The sequence below is a fragment of the Scaptodrosophila lebanonensis genome, unplaced genomic scaffold (genome assembly GCF_003285725.1).
Source record: "Scaptodrosophila lebanonensis strain 11010-0011.00,11010-0021.00 unplaced genomic scaffold, SlebRS2 tig00001412-arrow-pilon, whole genome shotgun sequence".
Lineage (NCBI taxonomy): Eukaryota > Metazoa > Arthropoda > Insecta > Diptera > Drosophilidae > Scaptodrosophila > Scaptodrosophila lebanonensis.
Genome location: NW_022060739.1, coordinates 7,775,316 through 7,789,608, shown reverse-complemented (window position 1 = coordinate 7,789,608; position 14,293 = coordinate 7,775,316). Strand labels below are relative to the sequence as shown.

At 36.3% G+C, this 14,293-nt stretch overlaps 1 protein-coding gene across 5 annotated transcripts; it reads right to left on the bottom strand.

The window, feature by feature from the left end:
- Positions 1-247: 247 nt before the first annotated feature.
- LOC115631394 (potassium voltage-gated channel protein Shaw) lies at positions 248-14,083 on the bottom strand. Of its 5 annotated transcripts, XM_030528117.1 has the most exons (9): positions 13,843-14,083; positions 8,426-8,455; positions 8,163-8,354; positions 7,731-7,941; positions 7,356-7,668; positions 7,066-7,284; positions 5,503-6,112; positions 5,275-5,403; positions 248-1,170 (listed from the first exon to the last, which is right to left on the bottom strand). In XM_030528117.1, the coding sequence occupies exons 4-9, from the start codon at positions 7,937-7,939 to the stop codon at positions 824-826; spliced, it is 1,827 nt and encodes a 608-aa protein (XP_030383977.1). In that variant the 5' UTR covers positions 7,940-7,941; positions 8,163-8,354; positions 8,426-8,455; positions 13,843-14,083; the 3' UTR covers positions 248-823. The 5 variants fall into 5 exon arrangements, 3 of the variants coding, with proteins under 3 accessions (XP_030383977.1, XP_030383976.1, XP_030383978.1); XR_003996215.1 differs by lacking the exons at positions 8,163-8,354; positions 8,426-8,455; positions 13,843-14,083 and adding an exon at positions 3,719-4,117 and having other exon boundaries at positions 1,027-1,188; positions 7,731-7,984; XR_003996214.1 differs by lacking the exons at positions 8,163-8,354; positions 8,426-8,455; positions 13,843-14,083 and adding an exon at positions 3,719-4,117 and having other exon boundaries at positions 1,039-1,170; positions 7,731-7,984.
- Positions 14,084-14,293: the final 210 nt, after the last annotated feature.

Genomic DNA, 14,293 nt, shown 5'->3' with positions numbered 1-14,293 from the left:
TTAAGTAAGGCTTGTTTTTTAAGCTCCGAATGGCTTCATTTTAATTAAAAAGCTCAATAGCTGTAGAATATAGGAGCGCATGAATCGATATAGCTAAGATATGAATTTACTCGAATGAAAGTGAAAAGACAAAAACGTTAATACTTCTTCAACGTATTATTTAGATTTTCAAAGGTTTTGTTTTTCAAACTTCTTCAAAGTATTATTTAGATTTTCAAAGGTTTTCTTTTTCAAACTATCACTCTAATAAAATTTGGTCCTTCAATGTATTGTCGGAAAATGCGGCAGAAACTGTTTGAAGCACCCAATAACTAGCAGTTTGGTGCTATTATGATTGTAAACTAAAAATCGTTTCTACACGCAATTGATATGCTTCAATCGATAAGCAATTAAATTTTAGTAAAAACTAAAAATAAAATTGACAAAAATAGCGCTGTAGTCTCTATGTTGGTGGTTACAAAATCTTTCTCCAATTACTGTCTATCAAAACGTGTCTGTAAAATGTCAAAGTAGCTTATGCATTTTTGAGTACAAATGTAGTTATAATGCCCCTTCTTATATAGCTAGAGTTATGTACTTGTAGATACTATACTCGTATGTATGTATGTGTGTGTGTGGCTGATAGGTATGTTATGATATGGTTCGAAACATGAGAATTCTAGGAATTGCGCAAGGAGGCGTGATACGTATGTATGTATATATGCAGAGGCTATCTATCTAGTATGTGTATATGTAAATATATAGGTATATGATAAAGTAGTTTTAGTTAATATTGCTTGATGGGGTTTCTTTTGTTTTTGAGACTGTGTGAGAATGCGGGGCCTTAGAGAAATGCCTTCTTGTTGGCCTCCAGGGCGGTGCTAGTTGTTGTTGTGGTGGTTATCTCCTTATCCTTGCTCAAGCTGGCGGTTGTTGAGACAGCTATGCTGGGCAACGTGATGGCCGCTGTGGTTGTTGCAGCTGCAACTGTTGTTGTTGTGGTCGCAGCTGTTGCAATTGTTGTTGTTGCTGCTGCTGTCAGTGATGACGATGGTGGTGGTGGTGGTGGTGGTGTGGCAGCCAATTGCGTGGGAAATCTGGGCTGAAATGTTGGCTTACCCATGGCCAATGCTGGATTCAGATCTAACATAGTGCGCGGACTCATGGCAACAATGCTGGCTCCCAAGGGACCTGTGAAGAGTTGAGCAACTATTTTGTTTTAGGCAGGTCGTGTAGTAGTGGTAGTTGAAGAAATAGTGGTAGTAGAGTAGTAGTTTGCATAGAGCGAGACAGCGGAAGGGAGAAAGAGGAGAGAGAAGAAAAAGAGCGTTTAATTAAACTTTTAGTTAAGTAAAGAAATCGCAACCAAATTATTTGGCTTTTGTAGATTTCAAATTCGATATGTGTTCGAGGAAGACACAACGCTAGTTAAATTTTGGCAGCTATATTTTTGATTTTTGTTTTTGTTATGGTGGGTGTACGTTCTACTAGTTACTGGGTGGAACTCACGCACAAACTCACGCACGAACACACAAGGCATAACACTTAGACCTAACATACGCATACACATACACATTTATATCTAAGCGGGTAAGTATTTGTATATATACAACAGTATTAAGGTTCTACACACACACACTCACATACAAACGACACTTAAGTGGTCTGTGTGGGTCAAGCAATACTTAACGGTATAAGCATCCTTGCTGGACGCAACAGTTGCAACATGCAGCATGCAATAAGACTAGGTTCTACTTGGTTGTTTGGATGATTATTCACGATTTACCCTGTACCCTGTAAGGAACACACAACTCTTGGGACTGTACAAAAACGGAATCTACGAAAGTTTTCATAAATTTTAGAAGCCTCTAAATTTGTTTCCTGTATTCCCTAAAGATCGTTTATCTCTCTTCTGTTTGACTGTCTGAACGCCGTAATTTTCGAAAATACAAAAGCTATAGCCTCCAAACTTTTTAGGCATATGCTTGCTTACGTAAAAAGCATCTTCCTTTTGAGCAGGACAATAACTGCAGCTTCTTCTGTCTTTCTAGTGTTCGACTGTATGAACGCTTGGATCTTCTAAACTTCAAAAGCTATAGCTTTCAAACTTTTCACGCCTGTGCTCGTAAAGTGTGTTGAATTTTAGTATAATATGCTTAGTACGTAGACAACTCATGGTATGTTCCGGCATACATTTTTACAAGTGAGGCGTGGAAAAGCTTATCCCATTATTATTATTGTTAATATAATTGCTTTTAATGGAAAAACTATTTAAATCACTCAATAAATTTAACTATTTATCCGTCTGACCATGGCCTTAGCAAAACCCATATTCATTTTAGTTTCTCAATAGGATGTTCTGGATTTCTCTATTTGTCAGTGTGAAGGATGAATTATAGAATTATAGCTCCTACAAATAGTTATTTTTCTGACTAATAGCTCACTCAAGTTAATATTAGTTAGATTAATTAGACAGTTTAAGAAGCTGATCATAATTATTATTTAATCGTATTGTTGTTCTTCAATGAGATATGTATGGTTGATGTTTTCTTTTTTTGGGCATAGGGTATTTCAGAGTCGACCGCATGCCGACTATAGCGTTTGTTTGTACGAGTACTCTTGTGGGCGTGGAAGTGGGATTCTTTGAGATAGCGAGAGTGGACAAATAGACAATTCGCTGCTAACATTAAAAGAAGGGGGAGGAAAAGTACCGTGAAGTGTGAAGGTTTGTGGTTGCTTGAGTGGAGTGTCTACAAACTAGTAGAAATCGAGATGCCATATAGTTGGTGTCAACACCTAGACTACATAGAGGGGTTTTAGGCAAGACTTAGGAGGTAACAATATACTGTATGTATTATATTAAAAGCATATATAAACCAACACACCCGCCCGGCTTAAATCCGTGCCGAAATTGCCTCTAATATAGTATTTATGGTGTACTTTTTGTTTGTTTGGTTTCTGTTTGGACTGGGCATGAGAGATGAGAATTGTTTTTGTTGCGAGCGAATTAATATTAGTTAACGTTTACATTTACATTACTTTAACTGAGTTTTGCGTTTCGATTTTGATTTTGATTTTGAGTTGTTGTTGTAGTTGAGTTATGTTTTCTGTCTTTTTGGTGCGCTTGCATTTTTGAACTGTGTTTGATTCGATTTGCATTGTTAGTTTCAGTTTTGTTTTTGATTTGATTTGATTGGATTGGATTTGTTTCGAATACAAATTAGAAAAACTTGTATTTCTTAGTCGAAACTGAAGGCCATATCTGAAATACAAGAGTTCAAGATAATACATAGTTTTGAAAAATGTTTCAACTATATGGTAGATTAAAAATATACATGTATATATATAGTATTTATTGCTTCTTTCAATACTGTAACGATCACTTCAATATAGAGAGAAGAGCAGAGTATCCAACAACAAAATATAGTAATTACACACACGCACACATATAGATAGAGAGAAATATTTGTATGTAAGTATATATATGTATAGGAATATTCATAAATATAGTAGATTCTATGGAACGAACGAACGAGCGAGAATACGGTACGCAATATCAATATCAATATATATGTATATGTATATAGAAGAAAACACGTAGAAAATTACATATGTAGTTATATATACGAGTATATACGAATATATAGTAGCAAGTTGTAGCAGCAGTAGTAGTAGTTTTAGCAGACGCCGCCAGAGAGATGGCACGTTTAATCATAGAATCCATTAGAATCCAACGTACCACATTCAGGTTGGTAGATGGGCAATACGTTATCCAGTAGTTATCCTTCAAGTTTCTCTTCCCATTTGAGTGCATCTTCAATTTTGATTCTGTTTCTATAAATCGTCTTTAGCTGTGATTGTTTAGCTCTGGCTTTTTATGGGTGATCCAGAAATGGAAAAGGGTTGTGATTCAAAGATATGCTTTATACTTGTAGATATGCCTCATCTGCATGCTTCTTTTAATATTCTTATGTGCCAGCCAGGCAGTTGTTGTTCTTGTTGTTGCTCGATTTTGGTGCGATGTGGTTCGATTTTGTTTGTTCTTGATGTTCATGTTGTTGTGGTTGTTGTTCTAATACTTAAAGCAGCCTGCTCTTTTTGCCATCGCGTGGTTTGCCAATCATTGTTGTATATTCATCTATTTACATAAAATTGTTTGGGTTTGTATTGGTATTATAAACAAAAAAATTATAATAAATATTGAATAAAACTTAAAATGTAGCAATTGTAATGCATAAATATTTACGCATAGAGTTTCATATTCCTTTGTAATAATTGTCGATTATGCTATATATATGCGATAGTTGGACATATGTATGTATAATAAAAATGAAGAAGAAGAAGAAGAGATGGAGAAAGAAAAACCCTAACTGGAAGCTTATGGCAATGAATTTACAAAATGCTGCTCTCTTCCATGAGGTTTTGATGCATAGGACTGAAGCATAGAGAAAGAATGAAATATGGTGAGCGATCGGCGGGCTGTTAAAATCTAGTACTATATACATAGTATGTACAAATGAAATAAGAGATCTGTACTCCACTAACATATTCCGACTGACATATTCTGAATCTGAGCAGCTCTGCTTCAGATCATAAAGATCTTCAAACTCGAATCTATATTAGTCTTGGTAAACCCTTTCCGATCAACCCTTCAGATGAGCAGCATAAAATGAAAGTTAAGCTGGAGTATGAAATGATTTGAAATAGGCACTGGATGATAATGCATTTAATAGTAAAGCCTTTACATTTAATTACATAGAGTACATATATACACAACATATGTATGGAGCGCACCCAAATGCAACAGGGTATATGTATATAGAATACTTGATAGCCATAGCAACAATTTTTTTTTTGGATAAATCGCCAAAATTCCGATTGAGGGCCTAGTATGCTGAACGGGCACAACAATAAATAAATGGTCAATTGGTCTGATATCGGAGATATATTGTTACGCTATATCTGGAACTCTGTGCAGCTGTGCAAGCGTGGCACTTGAATTTGCGAGTGTTTTGAGGTTAGGTTTTATGTGGAACCAATTTTGGAGCACTGGTGCGCTTATGGTTAGGAACGTTACGTTGCCTTAAGTTCAGCTGCTAAATAGGCGTTGTTTTAGTGTTGGCGTGCCTATTTTAGCTAAGTAACTATTATATATTATTTGATTTGCTTTTGGAACAGCACAGTCTGTGCTTGGTGTGGCTTCTTTGTTTTTTTTTTCTTTTTTTCTTTTGATTCTTGTTTATTGCGTGAAGACATATATAAACAAAATGGGGAAATGCGCACGCAAAGACTCACCTGATTTCGGACTGACCAAATCCTTAGTTTTATTGTTCATGCGACGCGGTCCAGTGCCACCAGAACCCATGGGACCCGAATGTGGACCCGAACCGGGCGTGCCACAGCCGCTTACCCCACCGGGTGCGCCTGCAAGAAATTGTTAAGAGAGAGAGAGAGAGAGAGAGAGAGAGAGAGGCCATAAAAACAACCATACTTCTTTGAATTGCATTAGCTTGGAGTACGTACGCTCACCTGGCAAACGGGCCTGTCGCGGCTGTTCCACGGGAAGCACTCGTCTACGCTTCTTTGGCAGTTTCGCACGTGCCTGCGTATGCGAATAATACATGGCGAAGTTGCTGACAATAACGGGCACTGGCAGTGCAATGGTTAGCACACCGGCGAGCGCACAGAGTGCGCCCACAAACATGCCGATGTAGGTCTTTGGCGCCATATCGCCATACCCCACAGTGGTCATGGTGACCAGAGCCCACCATAGGCCCAATGGTATGCTATTGAAATCGTTGTGCGGATTCGGTTGTATGCGCTCGGCATAATACACCAGACTGGCAAATATAACAATGCCCAGCACAAGGAAGAATACCAACAGTGTTAGCTCTTTGGCCGAGGCACGGAACGTTTGTATCAGTATTTTAAGGCCGGACGAATGGCGTGTCAGCTTAAACAAACGCATAATGCGTATGATCGAGAAGAACTCGAGTATATCAGCGTTCTCCAAGTGCGATGCGAATCGCTGAAGCACAAGATCGATATAAAAACTAAGCGTTGCTATATAATCTATGATGTTAACAGATGACTTTATGAATTCACATTTGTTTGGCGACGAGATAAAGCGTACCTGTGAAATATATTGAAAATTTCAATTAATATTACGGCACATTTAGTTCAGTGATTTAAAAGATATGCCATATCCCATATTAGTTCAATCTCTTTTCTATGAAGATTCTTTGTTTTTTTGAAAGATTGGAATAGAATTTGATTTCATAAGTTCAATTACTTGTATATCTATCTAATATCAAATAAGATATATTATTTTATCTTTGGATATGAAGTTGTTTTCTACTACGACTATTTATAATACTATATATTGAGGATTCGAATTAAATGGGATTTCAATTCCTTGATCAATTTATAAAATCCAACAACAGAGGGTTTTTAAGGCATTCTCTATTATTCCATGGGATTCTCTGACCTAGAAAAGTATTTTGCAAGTTGGGTTCCATTCAGAATTTGTGGAATTTAATACCGACTCTGTGAAATATACGGAATGTTCTTTTTTAATATTTGGCGATTACCAAATATGCTGAAGAATTTGAAAAGTTTAAGCCTATACCCATTCAAAATCGCTCGCTTTCCAAAGTACCTAAAATTCACCATTTTGCAAATTAAAGCTAGCTGGACTAAAGTATTTTCGAAACTAAATATGGTATATTGAAAATTGAAGCTAGCTGGTCTAAGATATTTTTGAAACTAAATAGAGTTACTTAAATTTCACAAGATCTTGAAAGGATCTTTAAGATGCCAAGCACTTTTTACTAATTTCTCGTAACTAAATCATTTTCATAACAAATGGAAATACTAGCACAGGAGCGCCGACTTTTCACAATTTTAAATATTCAGAGTTAAAACTATGTTGAATTATTGAAAAATCTTCAAGGTTGTACGATTTTTTTTCCGATTCGACGCATCAATTATCATTTCCATAACAAACGGAACAACTAATATTTCTACCAAGTAACTCAAATTGCCAATTGCGATTGAAGATCTTTTGAAGTTACATAGTAGTCTTACCAATATCTCAAATGTAAACCAGGCATTGCAAACGCATTCTATATAGAAGAAAGCAATGTGCGCATTGGTCTGTGTTTTGTCCAGAAACCAGGCATAGCTGCCGTTGGCCGTGCGAACCGTTGTATTTCGTACTATGGGGACACGCATATCCGGATGTGTTTTGAGGCAGAAGGATAAAATCGAAATGCATATAAAGAATACCGAAACAACGCCAATTGTCTGTAAATAAAAAAAGAGAAGAGTCAAGTCAGTCAAGAACGATCATCAAGTGATCTAATTATCGAGCTCACCTTGGCAGCATTGGAACTGTAAGGCTCATCGAATAGTGACCAAATGCGCGGTTTCATTTCCTGCCACCACGAGATGGTGCCCTTATAATAATCCTCTTCAAATCCAAATTTGCGCGCCAATTCCTCTTCGGACGGTTTTTCCGTATCGAGATCCAAACGATCGAGTACGGCTAAAGTTTCCTGTGTGTCTCGATGCTGTGTATATGTCATCCAACAACAGGGCTCTACCTGATTTGAGTCTAGACCCCAAAATTCCAATTCCTCCTCGAACAGCGGACCACACACATCTGTAGGATAGTGCAGTTTGCCCGTTCTGTGAAGAGATATAAATGTCTGTAATTGATGTTTAAAGAAAGGTATATATTTATAACAGACCTGTAATAGTTGAGCACTTGCGCAAATACGCCCGGATGCCGATCGAAGAAGTATTCATTCAATATGGGATCATAGTTGGCCAGCGCTTCGGTGAGACGCGATAGGCGCGTCGCTGGTATTTTCTTCAATGTGGCCTTATATGTCTCATGCCTTATCCCGCCCACGTTCAGCACTACGCGATTCTCCGAGTCCATGTTGATCAGATTCATGGCTGCATGCGTATAATGTTGCATTTTCTTAGGTATATAAGTCATAGCAGAGTATATTTTTATAGGGTGTTGTTTTTGGATGCAAGTTTTTGTTGTTGTTGTTGTTTTCGATGTATGCTGTCGTTGTATGTTGTTGTTGTTGTAGTTGTTTTTATTTTGTTTGTTTATGTCTACAGTGTTCTAATGTGCTAAGCAGCTTTGTAGCTGTTTGGTTGCCGCAAACCTGTATGTTTTTCGTTATCCTTGCCCACGATTTTGGTTGCTGTTGCGTGCCCCGTTCTGAGGCACACACACAAACACACACTCACACACACAATCGCCTTCTCCCACACGCCTCCCTTACGTCAGACGTCGTCCTCGTCGTCGTCTTCGCCGTCAATTGGACGCTCCGTTTTCTTTAGCTACCGCATACGCACTTAAAATTTTGGTTTACATACTTTAGGATGCTGAGGGAACCATAAGGGATCATACGTTTTTACTACTCACTAGGCTTGGACGTCGTGGATCAACATTGCGCTGGAAAAAATTATATATATCAATAGTATTTCAACATTTTAAAGCACAAAAACTTTAAATATATTTTTTATTTCATTGCAGGTGGCTGGTGATTCTTCACACTTTCAATTATATCGAGCAGATGCTGATAAATCAAATAGTGTCGCCATCTGGTACGTACAATCATAAATCAATCAAGTATTGATAGCTTAGAAATAGTTTAGAAACAATAATTGGCGACATAATTTAAAAAAACGCTGGAAGGACTATCCATTATTATAAAATACAAATCTTCTTAGATTTCTGTAATGTTTCAAGTTTTCGCTCCATTTCCCAGGATATTCTTTCATTTATATTCTTTCATATATATTCTTTAATAAATATTCTTTCATAAACTAATTCATAACATTCCACTGTCCTTATCTATAAAATATACAGATTTACTGAACTCTAAACTGACAAGTAAATTCCGCTCTTTTATCTAAATGTGTTGTATATTCATAAATATATATTTATACACAATGCTATATAAATACATATAGTATATGACCGTATGAATTGGATATTTTGCTCGCAGACAACTTTTATCACTTCCGCTTCTTGTGGCATTAAAGAAATGACTTTGCAGCAAACTGCACTAAAAATGTTGATAGTCGTAACTTTTTCGCTAAACCATAGAATGAATAGGTGAGCTGTTGCTAGTTTAATATATTTGTGTGTGGGCACCATGCTATATATGTTTGTATACTATATAGTGTTTGGTTAGCTAGCCAGAAGTAAACTAAAAAGGATATAAAAACAATATGGTTATATGTGTTTTACCAATTTATTTGTTATTCTTCAATTCTTTTAATACACAAGTCATTATTTGAACATACTCATTAGATTGTTGTCTAATTGCTATTTATTTTCATTATCTTTTAAATCTTAAATCTTTTCTTTATGTAAATATATTTTTTTTTATAGATATATCGAAGTGTTTTGAATTGTACAAATGCTTAATATACTTTCCCTCAGCTTGATCCATTCGAAGCCGCTATTCACCTAATTATTTGTGTAATTACAAAGCTCGTAAAATCTTAAATTTGATTCTTGAACTTTGAATTAGTTTGCATAATTCTTTCTTAAAATTCTTTAAATTCTTTCCACTTGTTTGTCAGAATCGCTGTTGAAGGCGGTACCTGCTGTGGTTAATGCTAATTCGAAGTACTTTTCCGATATTTTAATGCCAACATGGGTATCTTTTAAATCATTTAAATCGTTGTGTTTAAATATTTCTTTAACCTTGTTAATTTCTTTTGTTTGTTTTCATTTTGAAAGATAAATCATTCGTAATCCTTGCGCTATATTTCCGAATTGCGTAATCTTCGTCCTTCAAATAGAAATAAGATTAGGAAAATTCCCAACGAGAATAGTGAAGGCAATTGAACGCATAATTCTTATGAACCATTGTCAGTTCTTTCCAAAAAAGTAAGAAACACTTAACTGTGATCTACATATCCGGCATCTATCGCGTTAGCCAAACAATCAATGCATCCGAGTATTCTGGTAATTTATAAAAAAATCTTCACAGCATGTTTTTACAAGCCCTACGCTATTCTCATATTGTATTGCTTTGTATTGGTATTATTCAAATGTTTTAGTTGTTGTTCTGCTTCACGGAGAATTCACATTTAAATGAATGCTCCACACATTCTCTTGAAAATGTATCTAAACATGCATAATTCATATGAATCACTGCAAGTTCTTCCCTTAAGAGCATATAAAACACTCAACTCTAGTCTGCTACACATTTCCGAAATCTATTATGTTAGCCACCACACACTTACCTCATTGCTGACTCAATGCATATTCTGATAAATTATTAGAAAAGCATCGCAATTTTTGGTGTGGCTGGGGATGTTTTTATGCCGCTTAGACCAAAAACAATAAACAGGAATGCAATAAGACTTGGAGAGAAGAAATACTAGAATATCGTAATGAGTTCAATTGAAGAGCAAGCCCATAAACAGCTCGTGAAAGGCATTAGAAAAATGTTATTTGTCCAATGACTAGACAAAAATTAAAAAAAAAAATACAAATATTTGTTGCATATTGTTGTACAAAACATTAAAAACCATGCCGTCATTAAAATTGGCTAGATCAGCAAAAAAAGAAAAAAGTGGGAGGTTTAGAAAAAGAAACACCCATTTAAAATAAAAATAAAAAGTGCGAAAAATCGAGGCGATTTGGGCGAAAAGCGCAATTATTTGTTCTTAAACAATATTTAATTTTCAGGCTGGCCAAATGTTTACTTGCCGCTCACACGAGCGCAACGTCAATACATGCTCCAATATATACTTTTTACATACATACATACTTATATAAGGCAAATAAGCAACAGGGTGAAGTGTGTGAATGTGTGTGTGTGTGTATCTGTGTATATCTGTATCTGTCCAAGTTCGAATGCGTCCAGTGTAGTTATTTGTATGGCCGCCTTCTGTCGATTTTCTGCCGATGTGTTATACTTTTCCCGTTTATTTGTAGCGCTCGACAAAGTGTTCACCACAATACGCCGGGCCCGGCAAATCAACGCAATAAAAATGAAAAACATGAGATTTATAAACAAAACAAACAAACAAATGCGTTGTGGGTTGGGGCAGCAAATTGCACAGAGCTTGCGAGAATCTAAAAACATTAGCTGCCTATGGTTGATTATTTCTGTTGTTTTTTGTTGTTGCTGTTGCTTTTGTTGCTCTTGTGGTTTGTGTGTGGCATCGAGTATGCGTACAGAACACGCACACACACACACACAAGCACACACTCGAACATACTCCCATATACAACACACACATAACTTTTGTGACCCATTGTCGTTGGCAATGGCAGGCCTTAATGATACGGCCTGGCATGGCTGCCTTGGGCTTACAATTAATGCTAATGATTATGTTAACACACATACACACACCAACGTACAGCCCTTGCAAAGGGGCACATACACAGGCACACGCACGCACTCATACATGCATGACTAAATTGTCTATATAAAGCATTTATGCATACAGTGGAAACTGCCTAAGACAACTCCTTTATAAACCAACAAGAAAGGAATGCGTCAATTGCCTTTTGTAGCAGCAATGTAGAAGGAAGTGTCTATAATATGAGCTATATCTGATTCAAAATTATAAAGATGTTTTGTGTAAAAATCGTGTGGTTTTTGAAGATATTGCAAGCAAATGGAATATTGAAAATGTTTTAGCCACCATGGATTACCAAACAATATACGGATTAATATTAGATAGTAAGTGCTACCTACAAATATCCACCGAAATTCCAACGAACCCAATACTTTTAAAGCCCAAAGCTAATTAAAAACATGGGACAAGTTTCAATTGTATAGAATAGCTCTTCCTGAGAATGTTGTCTATTAATATATTTTGTTATTATAGGCCTATTCCATTCTATTCAATTCTATTATATATTCTTCTGCTATGTATCTTAAAACTATATCGAAACAAACAACAAGGAATGGTAGAATGCTTCAATGATTATTTTTCGTAGCCATTTTTTATACCATTTACCCATTATTTATAAATTTTTCTATATCTCTTTAAACTATCTCAATCGGTTCAAGAAGAACTTCACAAGCAACAAGGAAAGGAAGAAATGCTTCGTTGATTAATTTCCATAGCCATTTTTTCTACCATTTACCCATATTTTAAAATAAATTTACATTTTTTGTAGTGCATTTAAACATTTATGGTGAAAACTCGCTATTTTAATGCGGCTTGGAGTTCATTTTTAAATGTATATGTTCAAAACATAACCTAAATATATTCCATATTAAAATAGTTATGACAAGAAGTTTATGAAAAGGAAACCAGTCTATGATTGATCCATGGTTAAGAAATTCGGAAACTGCTACGAGTATAAGGGATCTAGGTTTTTTTAATGGTTACGATTTTCACAAACTATAATAGAACCATTTATTAGATTTAATAATATGATATACATTTTTCGCGGCTTCCTTTATAATAAATAAATTTGTATGTGATATTAAACAAATGTTACTTGTTCTTGAAAATAACATTACTTAGATGTAGTAAAAGAAAAATATTTGATTCTGCGAAAATTATTCTACAATATGTTATTCAACTTAAGAACTCAAAAAATAGCTTTGAGTATGCTGTGAAAGATTAAGATTTATACTATGCTGGAGGATGAGGCAACGTTTTCCATAATCCAGTTCTACAATTCGAGAATCAAAAAAGAAGATGGAACTGTACTTTGAAATATCCGAAATCTTCGCTGCCTACCCCTAATAATTTTATGTGAAATAGTACAAATAGTATATTGTCAAAAATTCCCTATTCAATATCACTCATGATCTCTAATATGTCCACCTTTTTATATCCCTTCGGCAGTGTTTACTTTAACAGAAAAGAAACTTTTGTGCTCTCACACACAAAGGATTTTTCGTGCACTATTGAACCATATTGTAGATGCCTGGCGGGGACTATTTGTTATTATTATTATGATGCCTTCATAAGTATTCATGCGCTTTTTATTATAAATAAATTTTTGGAATTTATTGTAGGCCTGCAAGCGGACGTTGGGCGTACATATACTATACTATACAAGTATATGAGTGTGTGCGTGCGTGTGTGTCTGTCCACACGAGGCACTTGGCTTTTTTCCACGTAATCAAATATTAAAAGACCATGCATATTAATCGTATGTACGAGTATGTGATGATATGTATATGTATGTATCCCTTTCATCGTGGGTGTTTTTTGTGCACATTTAATGAGAGTTGAAAACTTGCTGGAAATATTTTTTGTTAGCTATTTAAATTGAGTTTTCAATTTTCGTTTTTTTTTTCTTTTTTTTGGTTGGTGTGTGTTGAAGTGTTGGCAGACTTGTTTGCTTTTTATACCAAAATTTCCTTTTTGAAACACACGCACTCGCACTCAAACACACACACACACACACAGACACAAAAACACGGACACACTCGTCGCCCATATTGTGAAAAGTTGGTGGGAGTAGGTCAGGAGTGTTGTAAGTAGTAGTAAGTAGCGTGTAGTAAGTGCGGGTGACTGTTTGTTGTGGTGTGAAGTTGCTCGTTGGCGTGGCGTGTACATGACACACACACACACACTGGCACACACGCTCACAATTCACTCACACACGCACACACATATACACGTGTAGGGAGCAGCAGGCCAAAAGGCGCACGCATCGATTTTTCAGCTTTTGTAGCCACACTTCCTTGATATTTTTTTTGCAATGCACTTGTTTTAAAATAAAAACTCAAATTATAAAATTTTCAATTTTCACACATACTCTTGCCGTTTGTTTTTCACACATACACACCCACACACGCACAACAAAGTTCACATTTTTTGTATGCCTGCCAGGCTGCTCACCTATTTTTGTTTGGCGTGAGATTTTTTGCGCGCTGCCAATGAACATTATAGCCCGCCTTCGCAAATGAGTTTTGATCCGCTGCTCTATGTGTTCTATCTGTGGCTATCGAACCGTAAGTTGAAATAATACCGAAACTGAAAAACCAAATAAAAAAGGGGGAACTAAACACCAACTAAGGCTCTACACTACACTTTTGCCGTTAGCGTGCCCCGTCTCTAATTTTTCGTGTGCTTGCTGCGTGCTGGGGGGACGCCAATGTTTTTGCTTTTCTCCACGAGTTCCGACCAGTCCGATGCGATTTAACAAACTGAAACAACACCGAAGGAATTTCTTTGGTCCACCATCAATGCTGGCTGCTTGCTTACTCGCCGTTGCTTGCGGCGCAGGCGCCTGCACTCAGCTCTCCAATTCCCCTTTGTGCTGACATTCGCCCAAAGTTGTTGTCTAGCC